Source organism: Macrobrachium nipponense, chromosome 21 (genome assembly GCF_015104395.2).
Source record: "Macrobrachium nipponense isolate FS-2020 chromosome 21, ASM1510439v2, whole genome shotgun sequence".
NCBI classification, from domain to species: domain Eukaryota; kingdom Metazoa; phylum Arthropoda; class Malacostraca; order Decapoda; family Palaemonidae; genus Macrobrachium; species Macrobrachium nipponense.
This window is the reverse complement of record NC_087212.1, coordinates 75368821-75393491: the sequence shown is the minus strand read 5'-3', so window position 1 is coordinate 75393491 and position 24671 is coordinate 75368821. Positions and strand designations below refer to the sequence as shown.

The window sequence follows — 24671 nt, the reverse complement described above, 5'->3', positions numbered from 1 at the left end:
AAGTACGACGAGGGCGATTAAACAAAAGTAATAGCCAGAAAGAATATGTTAAAAGTAGACTCGTTTACAACCGCCCTATTTCACTGTGTATGAAAAACTCGCACATAAATAAGAGAGGGGATTACAATCTCTTGCCCGGATTCGGTAACTTGGAAGCTAAATTTTCAAAATTATATAATAAATTCAGGAAATGTTTATGCAGTGTGCTTGTTCTATTTGCGGGAGCACTGCGGCTGCTCTGTTGAAGAGCTCTCAGGTCTGTACCCTGGAACTGGAAGCGAACGAGTGGAAAAGCTCTTTAGTCTCCTCCATTAGAGTAGTCCCAGCTTATGGTGACTAAAATGTGAGTGGTATTTTGATTTTCTAGTTACGAGCAATATGAAAGAGGACTTGTGTGGTATATTGTTACCAACCTCTCATTTTTTTACATTTTACTGTAACTTCACTTGTAGCATCCTGACATAATCGGTTCTGCTTTAAATACTGAGCCTATTCCATGACTTTGTATGAACAATCAAATTTACCAGTGACAATAGCTGTGGATTTTCTTTATAAATATTAAGATTCTTACAATAAATCATCAAAGTAACAGAATCTCATTAATCACTGCATAACACTGCATTCAACAAAAAGTTGCCATTGGTGGAATGAATTTTAAATTTATGCTTAATAGACATTTCTCTTGGAAACGAGTTTAGACATTTTTGCTTCAAATGCAGTTGAATGTAATGGTAGACTTTGTTACACCGATTAGCGGGGATACACTCCTAAACATAATTCGCAAAAGCTATAAAACAAAAACGAAAATGCTGATCTGACCGCAAAATGAAATATTCGCAACAACAAAAATCCTGAAAATATTTACAGGAATTAAAAGTCAAATATAGAGAGAGGACGGTAATGGCCTGACTAGAAGATTAACACAAACATCAAAAGTACATTTTCCTGAAGTACCGTTTCCATATTGCCACATAACTCTTGAATTCCAATGTTATTGCCTTTTTTCTATATTAGATTCACATTTTAATCAGGGAGTCGACATGCTTCACCAACGCTAAATGAGGCGGTGGAGGGTGATAACCCCATCCCTCACGTGAAGGAGAGAAAAGGAAAGCAATTTCCCGAAATCATTTCGTTCGCCAGACTGTCGTTCGACCAAAACAGTAAGATTAAGGACGCAGCTCTAAGAACACTGGAAAATTATGTTCCTGAGTAAATCATGCCTCGCTCTCAATTATCTAAAATCTGTCGTGCATCTCTGCACGAACTTTCATGAGACATTTCTAGCTAAAGACAAAATCATGCTGTACACTGAAGACTAGTACATATAAAAGTATCATTTAATTGTCTGAGCGCGCAAACATGTATATGGCTCTTTGTTAACATGAATCCATAAATGTGCAAATTTGCACACATACATAAAGAGGTCTAAGATTTAGAGTAATTCCTCTATCAAAAAACCATGTAAATGATTCATCCAAATTTTTTCAGATGCAATGGCATAAAAACAACTTCATCTAACACAGACGGTAAAAATAAAGGCAACATTATTATAAATACACATTTAAATGTAAACAACGTTAACGTTTTCACGTGCTCTTTCAAATTAACAACTTCCAAGATCAATTCACACATACCAATTGGAGAACAGCACTTCAGAGCTGCATAGTAGGTGAGTATTGCCCTCATTTTAACACAATCCTGAACAGGTTGCAACGGCTATGGGCTCGGTGGTTATCGCACTGTAATTAAAGCAAACAATACCCGACAATTATGGAATCCCTTCACATCCCCCACGGCCGGGCGGCGTCAACTCGATCATGGCCGCAAATAGCGACCACCTAAGGAAAATGATGGCAATATGCCTCGCCCACTTCCACCATATTTTGACACAGTTCATAAAACGCGTCAAGGCATGCCTTTAACGGCTCAATGACAGCTATTTCTCTACCCAGCACATCCGGACGCCCGCAAGGAAAGATTAAAGGAAATATATCTTCTTTTCTCTCAATGTCGGCTACAATTTTCAACAAAATATGCTTTTATCACTGCGCTGCCAGCCTGTCATCAGTGACTTGGTGATGTATGTGCCGAAAGAGCGCTCGAACATCGCGAACACTTGAAGCTCCACTTGGACTTCAACTACGCTCATAATGAAACTTAAACATCCATTACGATACGGAAGGAGTGGCGCAACATGAGATTCCGAGCTGTAGGGGGAGGGGTTGGTTACAGGGATGGGATCGAGAGGGAACAGGGGAGGACACCAAGCGAGATTTTGAGTGCAGAAACCGAGATTTCTGTAAAGCAGAATGTCAGGTGATCGAAAAGCGAAGCATGAATATGTGTCGGACGCAATCTCAACTATTTCTTTCCTTTCCACCACCCACTCGATTCCATTTGCAGCGTTTAATTAATACTACTATTATCTCTCTCTCACCACCTCCCGTTTCCTGTTCCTACGGTACCTAAGAGCTCATCCAACCGTAGAATCGTATACTTAAGCCTGTCCGTCACGTACATTAGCCTGGACGTGCCTACGACTTAATGATGGCAAGCCGTGCCTTGTTCAATGAATAGAAAGTCAAGTTGGACAAAAATAAACAAACGTGCGCCCATCGTTTCCGTCTCTGCGACTGAAAGAGACACTTATGCAAGTAGAAAAAATATAAAACATTACTGTACACAAGTAGTATACAGAAAAAAAAGTGCAGTTAGAGTTTTTCACATCTTCATTCTTGTATTTTCAGGTATACCGGTGGTTGAAAAAAGTTTTAGAAAATCCGCATAGATGGTCAAGGAGAACCGACCTCGTTGAATGTCAAATAAGCACTATTCAAATCTCATTATTTGAGCGTTTTACATTTCCATTTTAATTACTTTTTTTATACTCATCAGCTGCTGATTATTGTTTTGTCACGCAGCCCCTTCTGTCGCTACTTAGTATTGTAACGTCACGCCAAGAAGGAATATCAGGAAGTTTTTGGTTCCATTAACATAATTCTGTCGACTATGAAACGAACCCTTGTAACGTATCCTACTAATACTGATGTAGCGTAAGCTCTACAAGTAAAGACGAGATATGTGTGTGTGTGTGTGTGTGTGTGTGTGTATGAATATATATGTATATCCACTCATATGTATATAATATATACATCTGTGTATATGTATATTTATATATACGTATATATATTATATATATGTGAGTGTGAGTGTGCGTGCGTACGGGAATGAAATCGGTCATCTAACCCGATGGGAACTTCTTTTCGTCTATGGCAGGGGTTCCCAACCTTTTTGTTCTCTGTACCCCTTGAGCATTTTTACAGATTCCTGTGTACCCCTAAAGAACCAATGACATTGATACTGTAATATAATTTCATTAAGGAATCTGTTTGTGTAGACTGCATAAGAATATTAACGGTAATAACTTCAATATTATTAGATAGGTAATTTATGAAATATTGTGATGCATCATATACATAACTTTTCTTTTTATTATCCATAACATCAATAAACTAAGCTCACTAGCCTCACTTAGTTCATTATTGTAAGTATTATGATGTCACACATCTTTTCAGGCTCGGTACTAAGGGTATAGATTACAGCAGGGGGAAGTTCCATAAAAGTGAAAAACAAATGGTAGTCACCCTATTCTTGATATAACTTAAGTAAGTGCTTTACTTACTAAAATGAGAGGCAAAAAAAAAAGACACGACACTGCAATTTCAATGCAGATTACATCATGTATTGCGCAGTACTGACTATTCTCTCAGGTCCAATGCACCCCTTGAAGGCTACACATGTACCACGGGGGTACATGTACCCCAGGCTGGGAACCCCTGGTCAATGGCCCTTAGGGTAATTTGGGCTTATGGTTCTTATAAACTTCATAGCAACCAACAAGGCATCATGAAAATTGGTCAATTTAGGATCTTTCTTTTGCACTTTTCTAGCAGAAAAAAAAAAGTTTACAGCTAAATCTCTACACCTAAGACAGAAACCGACTGAACAGAAACAGATGATGAAACAGTACCAGAGAACCAATGACAAACGCAAGATGGAAAAAGAGCAAAATGCGAATACCTGGAGGAAGGCGAAAGAAAGCAAAGTTGGGCGAGGGGAGGGAACTCTCTCCGGCAGGCGAGGAATCTTCTCCTCATTTCCTCGTCCGGCGTCTCTCAAAAGGCGGTGTTTATAGCAGCCGAGCTTCCCTCATAAATCCCCAACGATGTGCTTGGGAAAGTGTGAAGAAGAGCAGGAAAAAGAAGAAGAAGAGGAGGAGGAGGAGGAGGAGGAGGAGGAGGAGGAAAAAGAAAGCAAAATCATTTCCTGCGAGTAAAAGGCTTCCTGTGGACAGGTAATAAGCGAATCTAAGAAGCGAAGGACGATGCAAGGGACTGGATGAAAAGGTTGGAAGCGCAATGTACCAAAGATTATAAATAACCTGAAGAACAAAAAGGACTTATTTTTGTTGTTGTTTTTAAGTACTTGCTTATAGAGGAAAGCAGAAGTTCTGACAGTCTTCAAAAACAGAGCGAAAAAAGCTGGCACAAAAATGAGGGAAAGTGAGTTACCACATCACAGAAATGATCACCAGGGCAGAACTTGGGAGGCAAAAAATATCAAACGAATCCGATCCGTCCAGAATGACAACAGCGAGGTTGCTAAGCCTTGTGGAAAATTAATTATAGTTTACTTTCCCTGAATTCTTTTTACTACAATTAAAAAGGGCGGCGAAGTAAAAGGGGACTTTGAAAGGCGAAAGAAACGATTTACAAACCAACCTGGCCAACCATCCAACCCGGGACCTCCACCCATCATAGCATAACATAACCGCTAATAACCCGCACAAACACAATCATCTCGGAGAACCGAGGATAAACACAATACTCGCGGATGGCCGCTGATTACCGCCATGGTTCGAGTGGAACGCCCATTTTTGAACACAGTTAGAGCAACCATTTTCTTTCATAAAAAGTCAAGAATGAAGACTGGAATGAAGATATTTTATGAACCTCAACCGCACATTTCAGTTCAAAATAGAAAACATGAAACGGTTCATTATTTCACGACTCTCGAATGTAAAAGAAAATTCAAAGAAGAAAAGCGAAATAACATATCTATGAATCTAAAGCGTATAAGCAAACAAAAAAATGAAAACAAATGTCAAGTACCATAAATAGGCTAAGGTCTGTTTCTCGTCAATAAACGTAACTTATAATTTAGGAATCACACCATCGCAGCTCTGAACAACGACTAACATGGACGTAACACGAAGCCTTCCCTACAGAACAACGCATAAACAAAATGATACATATAGTCGAGCAGACAAACAGAAATATTGGGAGCCAAATGATTTGAGCGAAAACATTTGGTCATAAAGAGACTGACAAGAAGAAAACTAGCAATGGAAACGTAGGGAAAAAACATCCCCTCATTGGACAAGTAACAAAAGTACTACTAAAAAAGTTGAGATAAATTAGGTTAAGTCAAAAGTAACGAAGGTCTTAAACGGTTGGCTGCAACCTCTACATAACTATCATGGGCATAAGAGCCAACGTAATAAAAAAAAACCGTTGCCTGCTCTGAAAATGGCACACGTACTTCCTGTGGGGCGAGCAAAATGACATATCCGCGTCATGTCACAAGGCTCCGCACGTGCGGCACTCAAGTGACAACATGGCGCCAATTACGCACCTGACTATTCATCCAGGCTGCTTTGATTATCAAGAGTCACTGCGGCCCCTCCTAATGATCGATTCAGTAATACGGTGCACCTGCACCCCGCGCGCAAATTACGCTATTGCGTGTAGGAATAAATTTCATGGAATAGGCAGGCGAGGCCACGCCCCTACCAACGCTCTTGGGGGGAAATTTATAACAGTGTGTGAGTAACCTAAAGGTCGCATAATTATGGTACTGTCTCACTAAAGTACTCCATTTTTTAAAAAAATTGTTAAATAATAATAATAATAATAATAATAATAATAATAATAATAATAATAATAATAATAATAATAATAATAATAATAATAATTTTTTGGTTGGGGAAAAACGCTCTATCGCGGGAGTTTATACAATATTCTAAATAGTCCACAATAATAAAAATGTTAAAAGTCCGTGCATAATTTATAGACACTATAAAAGCTTTCGAACCTTTCTCTGAGTTCATCTTCAGAGAAGGTTCGAACGCTTTTATAAAGTGTCTTTAAATTATACATGAACTTTTAACATTTTTACTATCGTGGACCCATTAGAATAATAATACTATACTATTACTAATAATAATACGTGCTCTACACGAGTTCCAACCCGTTTCTGGGGTTTCATGTTAACAGCAAATCCCAAGCGAAAATTCTTCAGTTTTGAAACGCCTGCAAACTAAGCTTCAGGCAATAGTCGCAAGAGCAAGATTCCACTTACCGGCAACAGGATGAGATTGCATATAAAAAAGAAACAATGCTACAGAACAGAAGACTGATGTATACTATAAATCATGCAAAACATGAAGTACCTTATCCTTCCGTATATTAACCTTATTATGCTGTTCCCTTTAATTGTTCGAAACTCTTATAATCAGAGGAAATCACGCGACTATAAACCTCCAAGAGGCAACTGCTCCCGTCAAATTCTCAAGGCGAAGATCTCCTCAGGTGTCGCTTTAAACGGAGGAAGCGGAGAAGAGAAGAGAAGAGAAGAGAAGAGAAGAGAAGAGAAGGATGACTAGATTTTCAGTGAGGAGATTCTACTAATGGGCCACTTGTTAATCTTCATACTCGGAGCATAGGGCGTAATTTACTTGACGTTCTTATTGCCCTGTACATCATATTTCGCCAGACAAATGAAACTAAATGGGAGGCGTCCTGCTGTTTTACCTAACGATCCCTAAAGACGAGACAAACTGAGAGGCTTAAAAGCTTCCTTAATTGCGTTGTCGATCTCTGTCCACAAGGTTGGCGACCAAAGGTCTCGAGATCGACCGCACGGAACCTGTCCAAATACAATAGAGTTCATCTAAAACACGACACATTTAGACGACAGACGTACTCCTTCTCACAAAGCCTCCTAATATCTTAGTCCTAAATCTAATCCTAGGAACACTATCACTGTCCATTTCGGAGGGAGCACCAGCAGCAGCGCTTCTGCTGTTTGATCTTTCCTTCTTGCGGAAACAACGAAACTCATGAAACGCAACAAACGCTTAAGAAATTTCAAATAAATTATACAATTCTATGAACAAATTTATGGCAATACACAGTAAGTAAGTTTTCCGTCTTAACAATATATATTCTATTCACATAACTTAAAATACTGGACCCTCTCTCTCTCTCTCTCTCTCTCTCTCTCTCTCTCTCTCTCTCTCTCTCTCTCCCTTTGTGTGAACATTCTTCCAAATAAGCTAGAAAACATGATGCTCAAGGAGAACAAAGAATAATTTCGCAGCAACGAAACTATCTCATTTTGATGCTGATGCATTTAAGCAACACAAAATGAAATTCTTGCAACACAACGACACTCCTAATTATGCAAACTTTCAAGAGATTGATCAATCAGTTCAAAATTAAATGATGAGAAGTCTTTAGAACTAGAGTTGATCAAATTCTGATTAATCTCTGGCATTATTGCTTCACGCAATCAATGTTTGCAGTAATCCATCTCATCGAGGCCTGCTTAATCGCATGCAGCGTTATTCCAAACCACAGACAGCTAAAGTTCTGACTTCAAAAGTCTGGCGTCTGTGAACATGAATTTGATTCAAGAACAAGCTACATCTTTTGTTTATCAATCACTTCATAAAATATATATAAATAAATAAATATATATATGTGCATATATATATATATATATATATATATGGTAGTATGTATGATGTATATATATATATATATATATATATATATATATATATATATACTACTACACACAAACACACACACACCCACACAGACACACACATATATATATATATATATATATATATATATATATATATAGTATATATATATACATATATACACACACAGATAATATATATATATATATATATATATATATATATATATATACGCAGAAATTCGTGCTGAGAGCTTTCGATCACGGATTATCTCTTTGATTTTTACCTTTTTGATAATTAAGCATCCGGTATTCTTGATCTTTTTGTTTACCTTGTAACTTTCATCTCACTGTATCTCATTTGTGCCCCCACAATGTCCTCATTAAAGGACGAAAGCGCTCGGCTACGAATTTTCTGCCTATTATTTTTCCTGTGGTATTAGCTTTTCTATCATGAAGTCACGTGATCTAATGTGATTTTTAAAGCACACCCACACACACACACACACACACAACACCACACACACAGACACACACACACACACATATATATGTGTGTGTGTGTGTGTGTATATATATATATGTAAATTCGTGCTGAGCTTTCGATCACATGGATTATCTCTTTGATATTTACCTTTTTTGACAGTTAAGGATCCGGTATTCTTGATCTTTTCGTTCCCCGACAGTGTCTCATTAAAGGACGAAAGCGCTCGGCTACGAATTTCTGCCTATTATTTTTCCTGGTGGTATTAGCTCATATCATGAAGACACGTGCATCTAATGTGATTTTTAAAGCACACAGACAAAACGACACAGACACACACACACACACACACACACACATATATATATATATATATATAGATATATATATATATATATGTGTGTGTGTTGTGTGTGTGTGTGTGTGTGTGTGTGAGTGTGTGTGTGTGTGTGTGTGTATGTATAAATGATATTAGCCAATTATTCTGCATAAAGTTTGATGCCATGAAATCGTTCTCCTACTTTCTGTCTAGTGACCATAACCTTAAGCATATAACCTTGACTACTCTGGTCATAAGTAACATTTATATCAGGTGAGCTTCAAATGCATTGTAGTTACAAAGTTACAGCCTGACGATAAAAAAAAAGTTTACGTTCAGCTAGGCGCGTAACTTTTCACTAATTACTGCAGACTAAGAATACTAGGTACATTGTTTAGATGCTAAATTACATTTGGAAAAGTAAAAACGGAAATCGTTGAATGGCTTTAAGGAAACTGTCCAGTCAAAATACAGTAGCAAACAAAATAATGCAAAGTGCAAGAGATAAAAAATCACTTATTCAAAGAGGCGTTACTCTGCAGAAAATCAGCAGATTTATGCCAAAATACCAAGTGCACAGTCTCAAAAAAGTATGCCAATAAACATAATCATTACGATAGGGTCCGAGCAACAGTTCGTAAGAACAAGGCACCGCTTTGGTGAGCGGTATATTTCCTGAATACCAGCTGTGGAAATGATCAAACTAGTTCAGTGCTCAGAATCAACAAAAATGGTACAATAAAAATTTCTAAGATACCCTAAGTGCAACTTTAAAAAAATAGCCCGGTCAGTAAGAAAAAAAAGTTCACAAGTTCGGAAATAAGAGTAATTTCCATGTAAATAGCTTATAAGCACAAAAACAATCGAATAACTATTGAGAAAACCATCTTAACAAAATATCCCAATAGCCCATAAGACAACTGAAAGACTAATACGTAGCTATGTAGTTAGAGGGTGCTTTCTCGAACACAAACATACAAAACACACTTACTCATCACTAGACACAGACAGACGCATATAATATATACGTATATATATATATATATATATATATATATATATGCATATATATATTATACATATATATGTATATATATATATATACATATATATATATATATATATATATATATATATATATATATATATATATTTATATACATAGTATAGTATATAGATAGGCGCAGGAAAAAACTCTTTTGCGCTTGTTGTCAATAGAATTTGACAATATGACCAAGAGGCCCAAAGACCGCAATTTCCTTCTTCCTCGCGCGTAGAAAAATACTGTTCATAAACTATCACACTTTATCCTTCCCGTCCTCATCTTTTAACTCGAAGGGAACCCTTATTTATATCATATCTAAGAAAATAACATTTTCTCCGCGAACATTACGGTTATCCCACTATGGTCATAAAATATATTGTTACTAACGACCAGAAATTATAATGGATGAATACTGCGTGTGTGCGTGTGTGTGTGTGTGTGAGAGAGAGAGAGAGAGAGAGAGAGAGAGAGAGAGAGAGAGAGAGAGAGAGAGAGAGAGAGAGACTGTGTGTTAAGTAATGCAAGAATAACAATGTCATTCATGAACTTACAAGAAAATATATTTTATTGTAAAGAAAGGCTTGTACATACTTAATTTTAAAAATAAAAGCAATTCACATAAAATATTTTCACATAATACAATTTCGCTAAATAAATACAGGTAAAATATGATACAATCTCGCGCTAATTCGAAATTTCCTCTGACAACGAGTTGGTAATGACTGCAACACCATACACAGATATAGTAAATCTTTCCCTCAAGGAACATCCAAGGATATTTTAACATCTTTATGGATAATTCATTCCTTCACTAATGCTATTTATGCATTGAATGGAAACAATTGGTTGTAATGTTAGTAATTATGTATATTAAGTTTTATTAGCTCATATCATACGGACATTTCTTAGGAAAACTCATGGTTTTTCACGATTGAAACAAAAATATTTTTCTTTATAAATTGAATAAGGTTTGCGATCTTTTTTATTTTACAAAAACCACGGTTACCCTAAGGCTAAACAATATGGTTGCCAGCCTTGTTCCCTTGCAATCAATCTACTCAATCTCACATATGCAGCGGTTTAGAGTGTCACACCTAACATCGTAACACGTGTTCACACACACACACACACACACACCACACACACACACACACATATATAGATATATATATATATATATATATATATATATACATATATATATATATATATATATATACATATATATATATATACATATATATATATATATATATATATATATATATATATATATATATATATACATACATAATATATATATCATATATATATATATATATATATATTATATATATATGAGCCCTCACAAGGCTACAGATCATTTATCCTCATTTAATCAAGCAAATGAAAGACTCCTCATTCAGAGAAAAGAATACTATACGTATACCTATTCATTGTTTATGAACAATATAATCTTCGCTAGCACCCAGTAACAGTAGATCCAATAACAAGGAATGATCTAACGGCTTCTATAATATATGAGACAAAGTGGTTTTAGAGCTCTATATTCAGAAATTCCAAGACAAGCAGAATCTGAGAACTGAATAAAGTCTTAGTTGAATTAAACATCAAAGACAAGACAAAAGATGCAGAGAGACTAATAAAGATAATATAGAATTATATCCTGGCTTCTATATTGAAGAACAGATTACTAGACTGGCCTGCTGCGAATAAGTCCAAATAATCGAATTGATAACGAAGAGCTATCGATACTGCAAAAACGTAAGCTAAGAGTTCGTATTATGTCAGGTCCATTCGCAGGATTTGTCAGTGGATAATCAAATAATCGATAACATCAGGTGACAACCTGTCGCCTTTGCTATACGACGTGTAACCGGGTGGTGGTAAGCTACTGTGCAAGCAAGCGAATTTCACCGCCGAAAACACAGCGGCCCTTTGGATCCAGTATCAAATGTGAATCCGAAAGAAAGCTGACCTCTACTTTCCACCATTATTTACATTCGAGTGCTTTTTCTTATCGAGGCACGAAACGGATGTCTAACCCCCTTTTCACGACAGGATGAACTTTTGAGAGAGAGAGAGAGAGAGTTCAAACCTTCGGGGGCTAGCGTGATAGAATTTAATTATATATGGAGAGAGAGAAGTGTAGAAGACATGCTAAATGGTGGCTATGTAATGGAGAAAAATATTCCAACACCGTTCAAATCTAGTTGATAAAAGAGATCGATCCTTGAGAATGAGCTGGTCTCAAGAAACAGTTTCCTCATTACAGTACTACATTTCCTGGGAGGAATTCTGTAGTATTTTTTTATGACCATCCAAATGAATGAGCACCTTAACTGTAAAATCACGAATCTCATTCTGTCTTCTAAAGAACAACGTTTCTGTGATAAAATGAATGAAGGTGATTAAATAAAGCGTTGAAATTGTCTGTAAATTAAAATCTGACCTTTCTTTAAAGAAGAGAGAGAGAGAGAGAGAGAGAGAGAGAGAGAGAGAGAGAGAGAGAGAGAGAGAGAGAGAGAGAGAGAGAATCCCCTTCGGCAGTACTACATTCAGTGAAGACCCAAATGAGAGACGTTCCAGCAGAGAAATGACACCGATTCTCAAGAGGCCTAACGACGCACGAGTGGCCAAAGACACTACTTATGACAATAGCGGCTGTTGTGTCCGTCGTGAAACCAATGAATAGCGGTAACGAGATCCGGATATTGGAGACGACGTCGCCATCCATGATTATGATTGCTGCTCTTGCCCGCATGGTAATGGAGATGGGTGCGGAAGCACTTGTAGCATCACAAGGGTTGTGGCTGTATAGAATGGCAGTACTGTACCTCTAGAGGAGTCGATACAAGTCCAGCTAAAATAGAGGTATGGAAGAGTGATAATGATAACGCATCAATGAAATGCTCTCTCTCTCTCTCGACTCAGCTCTTCTCTCTCTCTCTATATATATATATATATATATATCTATATATATAATAATATCTTTATATATCTATATATATATAGTATATATATATATATATATTATATTCCTTATATATATATATATATATATATATCATATTTATATATTTATTTCTATGTTTCGATTTTATGGTGTGGCATACCAAAAAATTCTCATAAAGGAATTCTTGGAAGTGAATAATTTAATTGAGAATCATATACCTTATATATATATATATATATATATATTATATATATATATATATATATATTTATATATATATATATATATGTGTGTGTGTGTGTGTGTGTGGTGTGTGTGTGTGTGAGGCGTATATTACTGCATTACTGTGTAATATTTGTTTCTTTTTTAACAGCAGTACAAGTTCAGCAGCAAAATACATATATAAAAAATTTTACACAAATACTTTCAAATGTGAAATGCCGCTGATACTCCAAGAGTTATAAACCTTAAAGAAAAGAGAAGAAAAGGACTTCCACAGTATCTCGGCGCAACTGCGGTGAGGCACCAAAGAACGTATTGGGCAAGTTAACATTTGGAGGAGGAGGCAGAGGATCGGTTGTGGAGGGAGTAGAGAGGGGAGGTCTGGGTGGATGTCTACAAATATCTTGGTCGGAGAAAACATGAATAATCTACAAAAACGTTCTCGGAATGTGGCAGGCTAACCAGCACGCCGGTGTAATTTATGAGGTCTCATTAACTAAATGGTCTAGCATTAGTGGGAGTCATTCCATACATCAGGAGTAGAGATGAATACAAACCTACCATAATCAGTCGAACTTGGGCTTCACCTAAACGTGAGACTTGGCTTGTCGCAAGAAATGGTTGACACAGTCCCCACGTACGAAAAATAGTGCAAAAGAAACTGAATGTATGAAAAAATTTTATTCTAATGAGCAAAATGAAAAGTATCAAAAGTAACTTTTATCCACAATTGGGGTCTGATTTAATTTATGAATCATTAAATAAATTTTCGAAGCAAAGGAAAGCCGTAGAATGAAATATACTATTGGAAACTCTGACAACGTATAAAGTACCACACTACGTCAAAAGCAAGATCTTTTTGGACTTTGGTTGAAAGGAGGGTCTATTTGAGACTGGTTTCTTCCCTGCTGAAGATCGTGAGATCGCTGCCTTAGACAAGGCCACAGGAGGATGCACCCATTTCTCTTGTTGGTATTTCATAGGTCAACTGCGATCATTTACAATTCTCCAAGTAATTTTCACTTTCTAAACCGCAAGTGTGTGTGTGTGTGTGTGTGTGTGTGTGTGTTAGAGAGAGAGAGAGAGAGAGAAAATGCACATGTCACTGAAAGAGCAGTGAAGTGGAAGTGCTTTGGAGGGAGCGGACTAAGGTTTGAAAGATGCATGAAGGGACTAGATCGCGAGGTACTTTTCTTCTTCACGCATGAAATGTTAAACTTTATACCCCGCATGAAAGCCATTCCATCTCAACGTTGATCACAAATTTTTACTAGAACTGACGTTATAGTCCAACTTTCAAAACTAGTCGAGTTTCAATGAGCATGCCTGTAATCTGTCTGAGAAAGGAATAGACACAAGAGAGTAAGAAAGAAAGAACGAAACCTACGAAGAAGGAAGATAGAAAAAAATGAAGATATTGTCAGCTTGAAATTCAGAGAGACTTCCATGCCTTAACCATTTCAATATTAATATAATTCATAGACTTCCATGCCTCAACCATTTCAATATTAATATAATAATAACTTTCTGTATATATTTCTTACACAGCAAATCCACCATACCTCATTCAGATATCAACAACCGTGTACAGGCCTTATATTACCGTGAATGCTCCACGTACAAACGAAATCCTGCAGTGAAATGCTTAGAATTTATTGTCACTGACAAAAATCTCAGTAAACTGGAGATAATGGCATTTGAACCCTAAGATAAACACTGAAAATAATTTGTTAAGTAGCTTAAGGCAAATCTACAGATCAGATGTACTCTCCCTCCCACGTGTCATTCATTTTTTAACACTTTTATGCAGATGGCAAGTTGCCTTCTATCAAAGGATTGTCTTGTACATCGATCAAATTAGTGCTGAATATATATAAAATCCCATCCAAAACAAAAGATATGAGAGAGAGAGAGAGAGAGAGAGAGAGAGAGAGAGAGAGAGAGAGAGAGAGAGAGAGAGAGACTAAATATTAAACAACAGTTCAAAATGGCTGAGCTAGGCTCCAATAAATATCTTGGCGATATCGTGATCAGGGGACAGGAAAAGCCCCAAGTTATCAATGCCTGGGGGTTGTCGACCCCTTTTAAGCAAATTGTTCTTACCTCTCACATCATAACTTCCCATCGCAATAAAATATATGTATTAAAGGTGCAATCCATCAGCAACTATGTGTAAATTGTCATACTGGAGTCCTATATATAATATATATTATATATATATATATTATATATATATATATATATATAATATCTACATATATAGATATATATATATGATATATATAATATATATATAATTATAATATACTATATATAGTGTATATCAACATATATATAATCTATATATAATAAATAAATATATATATATCCATATATGTCCATTATCATAAATATATATATCTAATATATATATTATATATAGATTATCTATACACATATATATATACATATATGTATATACACATCAGACATATATCTAAATATATATATTAGATATATATATACACACATTCCTATATCACATTATATATACTATATAATATATCTAGTATATTATTATTATATATAATATATATATATTAATATTATACTTTGTTCGTTCACTGTAGAATGATAAAGACCAAAGACAACTTATACGGCTCTCACCAGTAATGAGGATTTGGTTCCGAACCGCGGTGAAGTTTTGGAAGTCATTTCACGGTAAACTAATAAGCCTTTGCCCCTAAAACCGGTGCTCCCGGTCAAGATTTCATAAAACAAGAACAAATGGAACTTCCCGAACTCATCCCAAACCCCATTTCATTTCTTGGCTTCTCTTGATGCGTCAAATCCAGCCTGAGGCCTATCCTAATCAAACTTGATTTCCTCAGGCTTCTTCTCCTTCCTATGTTCGAAATTATTAGCTGTCTACTTGTGTGTGCGTGTGTGTGTGTGTGTTATTATCAACCTTATTTCTATGAGATGGGTGAACCATTTGACTTGACGTAAAATGTTACAAGCGAAACTTACCACACAAAAGGATCTAACAAAAAAATGGGGCGCTTCAAAATGGTTTACGTAAAGCTAGAAAATAATATTACCACGAAACCAATCATCGTTCAAAAATATGCCAACAAAGATGTACCTATAGGTTACCAAAAGCGAGGTACATAAAACCGGGCAATCCTTCTCTTGACTAAAGCATCTAAAATAAATACGTTATTACGTAAGTAATAACGTCAACTTTGTCTTCTAACCATCTCTCTGAGAGTGAATCTTTAAGAATATGTGAATGTGCCGTATAGGCTCAAAGGGAACGTCTTTTCAAGTTTACGGAAATGAGACACTCACGTACGTATGTGTATGTCTGTTTGCGTTTGTCCGTTTTCATCATACAGTACCGACAAACAGTTGCATTTGTGCTATTGGCGTCTCCTGAAATACTGAACCACATATCTTACTAGCATAACTTACTTGTCCAAAACTACTTCATTTCGAATCAAGAATACTCAAGAGAGCCTTAGAACTTCCCAAATTGCGACGAACTATGCTCGACATAAGTAAGCCGAGACTGCAAAAACTGATTCGTAGTTTTCCAAAAAAAGCGTAAGACAATTTGTTCTTATCACTCACAAAGTAGATCCAGAAGTCTTTTTCCTCGCGTAGAAATATTGCAACTTATCGCATCATTTATTCACGCTCACGACAAGACGGTATTTGATTACATGTCTCCTTACGTTTACATTACCTGGTTCTTCCCATTTTTCTAATGATAAATATAGGCTTATGTAGAATGCATTTATTCAACAAAGACCATTATTCTTGTTCTGTATAATAATAATAATAATAATAATAATAATAATAATAATAATAATAATAATAATAATAATAATAATAATAATAATAAAAGTTTCAGTACTAATATCAACCACCATTTGGGCAATCTCTCTCTCTCTCTCTCTCTCTCTCTCTCTCTCTCTCTCTCTCTCTCTCTCTCTCTCTCTCTCTCTCTCTCTCTCTCTCTCTCTCTCAAAATTCCAGGTTTCTCCTTCCACAGAGAGTCTTTCATAGAAAGAATGTTTCAAATGATCAACTTTTGTGTCTGACGGAACTCAATGCGGTAAATTCATGACGAGCATCTTCAAGCTTGATCGTGAATATCCAACTGTCCTTTTCTATGTCCAGGCTCTTATGCAAGACCATATTCAATAGAATATATAATTTATGCCAGAGGCCAAGCGCTGGGTCCTATGACGTCATTCAGAGCTGAAAGGAAAATTGGAAGTAAGAAGGTTTGAAAGCTGTAACAGGAGGAAAATCTCGCAGTTGCACCATGAAACAATTGTTAGAGAGGGTGGACAGTCAGATGTAAACAAGAAAATGGAAAAAGGATGAAAGAGGTGCAGCTAGGGGCCGAAGGGACACTGCAAAAACCAAGACTATATAGAAAAAAAACGATGAAAGATAAAAGAGACGATAAATAAGACTCGAACATGATTTGGGCTTCCACTGGAAAGGGGACACGGTTCGTCCCTTGCAACAATCGGCTCGAAACTTGCAGGAGATCTCTAGGTAAGTCTGAGTGAAGACAAATAGCTCCATCAGGAGGCGGCAAGTTTTCACAGAAGACGAATAGCTCGACCGAAAGACTTTAAATCTTTTATCTCAGTGTCACAACACCCCTCCTTTGCTGTCCATCAAATCAAGTGCTTGGGTAATGTGACTGCTTTCGAAAATAACGCTGCATTCCTCCTGGGTTGAGTTCACATTCCTTTACATCTTTTCATTCAACGAAAAGGTCGGTTACGTTTTCGCTTTACATATATCAATAACAGATGCTGTGTAGATATTCTATCAAATGGAATGGGCACAATCATCTTTAAATACAATGAATCTTATTTAGACGCTCGTACCATACGAACATATAATTAAAGTGACCTCACGTTCCACAATCCGTGTACTGATCCATGGATAGAAAAAAAGTGTTTATCCGGTAAATATACTCTGGATTTCTAACCAAAGAATAAAAAGAAGAAAAAATATAAATATGAAATCCGGTATCCTTGCCGAGAAAGAACTGCGTATATGCATGTGTTACACACATATGTACAGATATCTAATACATAGTACACATACACATATAATATATATGCATAACTATATATATATATATGATATAAAATATTTATATATATAATATATGTGTGTACATATCTATATACATACATATATATATATATATATATATTATATATATATATATATATATATATATATATATATATATATATAGTGCGTGTGTGTGAGTTCGCGTGAGCAAGTGTGCCTGAGAAATTTGTAATCATAAACCTTACATTACGAATGAGGTGTTCAGCTACTCAAAAACATCCTCTTCTTGTTATCTCGTGGTCGGTTACGTCACTTGATGACACAAATATGTCGAAATGAAGAAAACTACTTGCCTTTTTTCTTCCAACTTCCATTTCAAAAAGAACAAAACTTGCCAAATGACTGACATTAAGTAATTTATGGAAGTGTTCGCCAAGTCGTAAAATTATGAACGAAAATATTCAGTCACCAGCCAGGCGAGGAAAAACACAGTGAAAGAGAAGATCAATTAAAATAACGAGGAATACTCTTATGGAAGAGCACCTTCAGAAAATACCGCAGCACTAGGATTCGAGTCGAGTTGATCAGGGAAAACGAATGGCTCTCTCTCTCTCTCTCTCTCTCTCTCTCTCTCTCTCTCTCTCTCTCTCTCTCTCTCTCTCTCATAACACACAAACACAGACACAAGAGGTTGTGCTTTAAGGAAAACTAACCACCGCCATGGGCGTGAAGGCGTGTGCTCAAGCGACCCTTTGATTATAAATCTTTTTTTTTTTTGTTCATTGGCTTCGATCACCAATCATTGACTGCAATCTACTTTCTCTTCCGAAGCATAAACACAGCGTCCACAAATTATGACAGAAAAAAAAGTTGCATCCCGTTGCCGACTATAAAACTAAACAGATCGGCCAAGTTTTATGTTTGTGTTGTAATAAGCGGTGTCCCACGGAGGGATGCAGGTGACGGGGCCTTCGGGGGGGGCTCATGGCGGGAGAGGGGAGCGGAAAAGGGTGGACCGGGTAACACAATGCCGGTATTGCGGCGAGAGAAGGTGGCAGGGGTGTTGTTGTAATGGTCACCGAGGTGTAAGATGTTACAGAAGAGATACCGCAATCCATGTCACATCACCAGCCCCGAGACGCAAACACACGCACACGCTTCCAACTCCTGGGAAGAAACCAGCCAACGTTCAGCACAACATCCTCTTATTCATAACAGACTCACTCAAATATCTTTCCGGCAGGAACCTCTGGTGGAACGGCTAACACAATTCATGGATACGTCAGGCGTGTCTATTCCGTCATCACTGGTCCCTTGTCAACTGCCGGCGATGATATTGTTCTTAACGTCCTCAGTGTTTTCCACGCCCGAAGATATACTAGCATAATATCTTCGACGTTTCTGACGGTGAGCAGTTTAAACCAACAGAGTACCGAATCACGACTGAAAGATCTAAGGCGCGGGTAGAAGGTGTTCAACTGCGTAACATAATTAATCAAACAACTAAAGGCCGCGGAAGAAACTTAGGAGGAACTGTGTAAGCATTAGCGACAGACAGCATAGTACTACTAAAACTTTTTTTATGGCTTTTATTTTTTTATTTTATTTTTTTTTATCGCATCCATCGGCAAGAAGTTCCTTTGAAAAATGTATCCGACAGACGTCAAATTTCATCGTCCACAAATAAACTTCGATGTACTTCGTTAGTCAACAATATAGAAGTTGTAATAAAAACCGATCAGTCCCATCCATAGCTTGAAACTACAGTGAATAACAAGTAATAACTGTTCTTTTTACGACGAGAAATCCGCATCCATCCCGATATAATGAGTGGTCATAATTGCATCTAAATCGATAATTAAGAGTGCGACCAAAGCACCGCTTCGGAGAATGGGGTTGCATAGCGGTTGGCCTCCTGACAACAAACTGCATGTGAGCTCCAGTCAAATCTCTCCAACTAACAAACCAACCTGACCAACGACAAGACACAGCAGCGCGATCTTTTAATAAGTAGACAATGGGAACAAAAGACGAATGCATTACCTGCAAATCCGTAATCTCTTGTAATGGTTTCCGGGTATCTTCCCTGACGTTGGGGGATTGTTGGGTGAGGCTGATCAACAGCCTACACCGTGGACTGATCATAAATATTTGTATTAGATCCTACCCAGCACATACTTACCTATGAATGGTTAAATTTTGATGGTGGATCAGCGATTCCTGGTTAAATGGTCATTCAGCAATAAATAATACGCATACAGTCAATGAAGTATCATCCTCTCACATCTAAAACTCCAAGCGAAACAAGCTTCCAGTAAATAAATTAAGACATTTGTCATATAAGACCGTAGCTTCTTTACAGTGTCGTGTAAAACAGGCTCCTATGACCAAGGGAACAGTGATCCCAATACAAGTTCATCCTTTAAATGTCAAAAATAAAAGTGCAATTCCACAGAATTTCTTGAAGCGTGATGGTATTTGTATTTTTCCCCTACTTACCACCCCCATCGTCGTCATGACTGCTGTTATTGTCTTTGTGATTGTAAGTTCACTCTCCCATATCACTTTCACTTTTCTACAGCTGAAACGCTCGTTAAACATTTACGAGCAAAATATCATTAAGTAAGCCAAGATATCCCAGGCCACTATTAGGTCAAGCAGCAGCTTTCGCTTCCACTTTATGACAGCAATGTCTCCGTAGAAAGCAAAGGATCTCTACTAAAAAAAAAAAGGGGGGGGGGGGGAGGGGGTTAAGGGGACATGTTCCAATAGCACAAAATGACGTCCAAGAAATGTTCAGACCCAAGAACAAACCATCTATGCTGTGAAGCACGAGAAAACTTGAGGAGGATGTGGCACGAAAGCGAAGGCTGAAATCAAAGTATCAATCACGCAGCAATACCCAACAAATAACGCAGTATTTGCAATCCAATAACGTATTGTTTGTAATTGAATTGTTGACTGCATTAGAATATATTAATGTCAGTACCCAGATGTGATAATTCAAATAACAACAAACAGACTTGTTCACATACACCAGTTACAAAATCTATCTAACTTTCTTAGCTGAACTTATAATGTATCAGAACTCAAGTCAATAATAGTTGAACCATTACTTGTTAAGCTCTATTTTCCACTTCCCACCTATTGCAACTTAACGATGACAAACCTAGCAATGGAGGGAGGCTATATGACAACACAAAAATAATCAGAACGGTGACTTTTGATTACAGGGAATAACACACGCATGACTGACTCCGACGAGTTGGAACACATTCATTATAAAAAAAGACATATCAGAAAATCTTGATATCATTTTGACGGGAAACAATAAATGAAAACAAAACAGTTATGTACTGTATGTTGGTCTAATTTTTAGTTTTCTGTAAAAGTCAACTATTGAGATGACTATTTGTCTGTCGGTCAGCACTTTTTCTGTCCGCCCTCAGATCTTCAAAACGACATGCATCATACATACCAAATTGCAGCTTTCTAGCCTCCATAGCTATTTGATTTAATTTGAGGTCAAAGTTAGCCACGATCGTGTGTCTGGCACCGATATAGGTGCCAACAACACAGGCCAGCACTGGGCCGTGGCTGCGAGTTTCATACAGCATTATACGCTGTACAGAAAACTCGACTGCGCCGAAGAAACTTCGGCGCATTTTAACGGGTTTTTTGTTTAAGTAATTAACCTAGATCAGTTTTCATCACTGTAGAATCAGATGGCTGTTTTCACAGACATGAACCATCAAGAGTTCACTTCGTTTACTAATTCTTAAATAAACATATCAGGATCAAATTTACTCTCACATAATGATATAACAAAAACTTATACAGCCAAACTCCATAAGGAAACTAACATTGAAATGCCAGAGAAACTAGGAAAGAGTCAAGTTGAAATTCACAGAGCCTAAACGAAGCCCAAGGAACCTCCTTATTAAAAATTTCCGGTCAATGGAATTCAACAGTGATCAATTTCAACCTTAGGCGTGCTAAGGAAATGCAGCTTTTATTCGTTAAATGTACATAATCTACGAGAAGCCAAGGTCATTTCTAATTCTACATCACCCTATTCACTGCCCTTGATTCAAAAGAGCTCCTCCAAATACATCCAAATACAGTGGTCTATACAACTTACTAGAACACTTCACCCCTACCTCACTCCTTGCATTAACAAAAACATTTTTCGAAAATTCAACTTCTAAAACAATATACATGAATTTCCGAAAAATTTGCGTATTCCAGGAATTCTACTCAATTATCTCCGAGCTCTTACCAAGATCGAATGCATATCGTGTGCAGTAAACAAGGTACTTTTAGAAGTTGTGTGCACGCGTGTTAATGTGTACGAGAGAGAGAGAGAGAGAGAGAGAGAGAGAGAGAGAGAGAGCATTTCATAATACTTCATTAAAGGCTTCAATGTTGAGCAGCATTTAGAGAGTCAAACCAGAATAATTTGCTGCAGTTCGAGCTAACAGCCTTCAGGTTAAACGTACTTTTAAATAAATTAAGAGCTATCCCAAAATAGACGATCATACCTCGTGCAGGAATAAACCCATTTTCTTGATGAGGACGGCATTAAATATACAAGCATCCATTTTCAGCTGAGAGAGAGAGAGAGAGAGAGAGAGAGAGAGAGAGAGAGAGAGAGAGAGAGAGAGATTCTTCAGGGGAGCAGAACTGGAAGGATACAAATATCAGTTCTTGAGGAACAGACATCTATACTCTGTTTTTTTCATCTGTCCATCCGCCTGTGGTGTTTGCGCATGGTAACACTGCGTCCCGGGTTTTGAATAAATCCTATTTCGAATATTAACGGTGTAATTTGCATTCAGAAATAAATTAAAAACTCTTCATTTGCAATTGTACACCCAGATATCCTTTTATTTACCTAAAACGTACACGTAGCGTAACTATTTAAAGCCCGGGAAAGCCCGAGACGCAGTGTTACCATGCGAAAACACCACAGGCGGATGGACAGATGGAAAAAAAACAGAGTATAGAGACAGGCAGTCACATCACGCAGGTGTTTCCTGAGGGTCTCCACTTTCATAAAAAGGAAGGAAGGCTCGATGTTTACACAACTACTTTTTTAAAGATGAACCATCGATCAACTTTACTCATCATTAACCATGCATAGTATAGGAGTACTAAGCCCATCGAAATAAACAGGTACAAGTTCTCAGTTTCTTGAATGAAAATGAGATTATTACCACAGATTGGAAACCTTTAAGTCTTTGATGACAGACTATTCAATAGGCCAAATATTTCACTAGATGGCGAGTTTGAGGTAAATATCATTCTAAGTTTTCATTGGCTACACATCAAGTGGTAAAACTGGTTATTTACATTCAAATATCTTTCCGATCGAATTAACATTTACACTAAGTATAATCTTATGAAACTTTTAAAACAGTTTTAAAATCTTACTCCTAAGACTTACAGCAATGAGATAAAAAAAACACTGGTACTATTTGGTATTATTCTTATTAAAAGTATTTCATAAAATTATGACATGTATCCGAGCGCTAGTATACCGATAAGCAACGGTCCAGGGGAGCACCAGATTGCAATCTTAATTAAGGATTTTGCTAAACACTTTTTCTGGAAAAAATCACTCCTCCGTTACGCTTTCTTCGCCGTGACCTGGAAACGGAGATGACAAAGGTCACAGCATATACGTGCAAACGTTGTCTCTGCAACGCCCTTGCACGTGACAGATCGCACCAAAGACCGGTCCACCTCTTGACACAAATAACCAACAGAAGTCGGAAGCAAGATTAAACTAATCAAGAACCAACGGAAGAAAACGGAACTAAGACGGCAACAGAAGATGAGTAACAACTAACATCAGCAAGAAATGGAAAGAAGAAGAAACAAATAACTACAGAACTGAGAGGAAACCAGCAAATAACAGCCAACCGTAAAAGAGGACTATTATCGGTTTTTCGAGCGACTTGCGCGGTTTTCCCCATAACAGCGGAAGAAAAAGAGGAAAACAACATATCTGGAAATTGGAATATTGGAGATAAACAAAATAACAGTAAGTCAGTGCAAGACAGATGCTTCCGTTTGAAAATGAGAGCCTAAAAAAAATTATTAAAAAATAAACTCTCTCTCTCTCTCTCTCTCTCTCTCTCTCTCTCTTCAAAGAAATGATCCATACACAGCGCAAGAATAAGCACCAACAAAATTCTCAGATAAATGAGAAAAACGAAAGACCCGAAGGGAGCATTTCAGCGCAGGGCAGTGTTATTGTAGTCAGGGAAAACTTTCCAGATGCGGCGCCGCCGCACGGAAATTTGGCCATTTCCAAGCGACGTTTCTCTTCCCCCTCTAAATAACCCAATACATATCTCAAATAAAATCTCAACACCTTGTTTGCGTCCTGTATACGATCTCCTGATCAAATCAAGTCTTATTCCAGATGGCAAAGTGCTCTACAATATGTTTTCATCTTCAAGGAGTCTAACGAGACATATTCTGCTCTTGTACTAATAAAAAGACAGTAAAAATTGCACCGAAGTTTCTTTGGCACAATGGAGTTTTCTGTACAGCGTATAATGCCATACATACAAAACTCTCAGCTACCGCCCGGTAGTGGCCTGCGTCGTTGGCACCTATAGCGTTGCGAAAGGTACGATCATGCCTAAATTTTACCTTAAATAGGATAAAAACTACTTAGGCTAGAGGGCTGTAATTTGGTATGTTTGATGACTGG

The 24671-nt window shown here is 37.1% G+C and overlaps 1 protein-coding gene across 9 annotated transcripts in view; it reads right to left on the bottom strand.

Annotated features, from left to right (window-relative positions):
• LOC135198182 (uncharacterized) overlaps nt 1–24671 on the bottom strand; it is a 375078-nt gene that overhangs the window by 100327 nt on the left and 250080 nt on the right. Inside the window, exon 1 of one of the 9 annotated variants that reach the window (XM_064225727.1) lies at nt 1638–2098. The exons of the other annotated variants lie outside the window; for them this stretch is intronic. Within the exon in view, the coding sequence (XP_064081797.1) occupies nt 1638–1689 (52 nt within the window). The 5' untranslated portion in view covers nt 1690–2098. Of the gene's footprint in view, nt 1–1637; nt 2099–24671 lie in introns of those variants that run through there. 9 annotated transcript variants of the gene reach the window in all.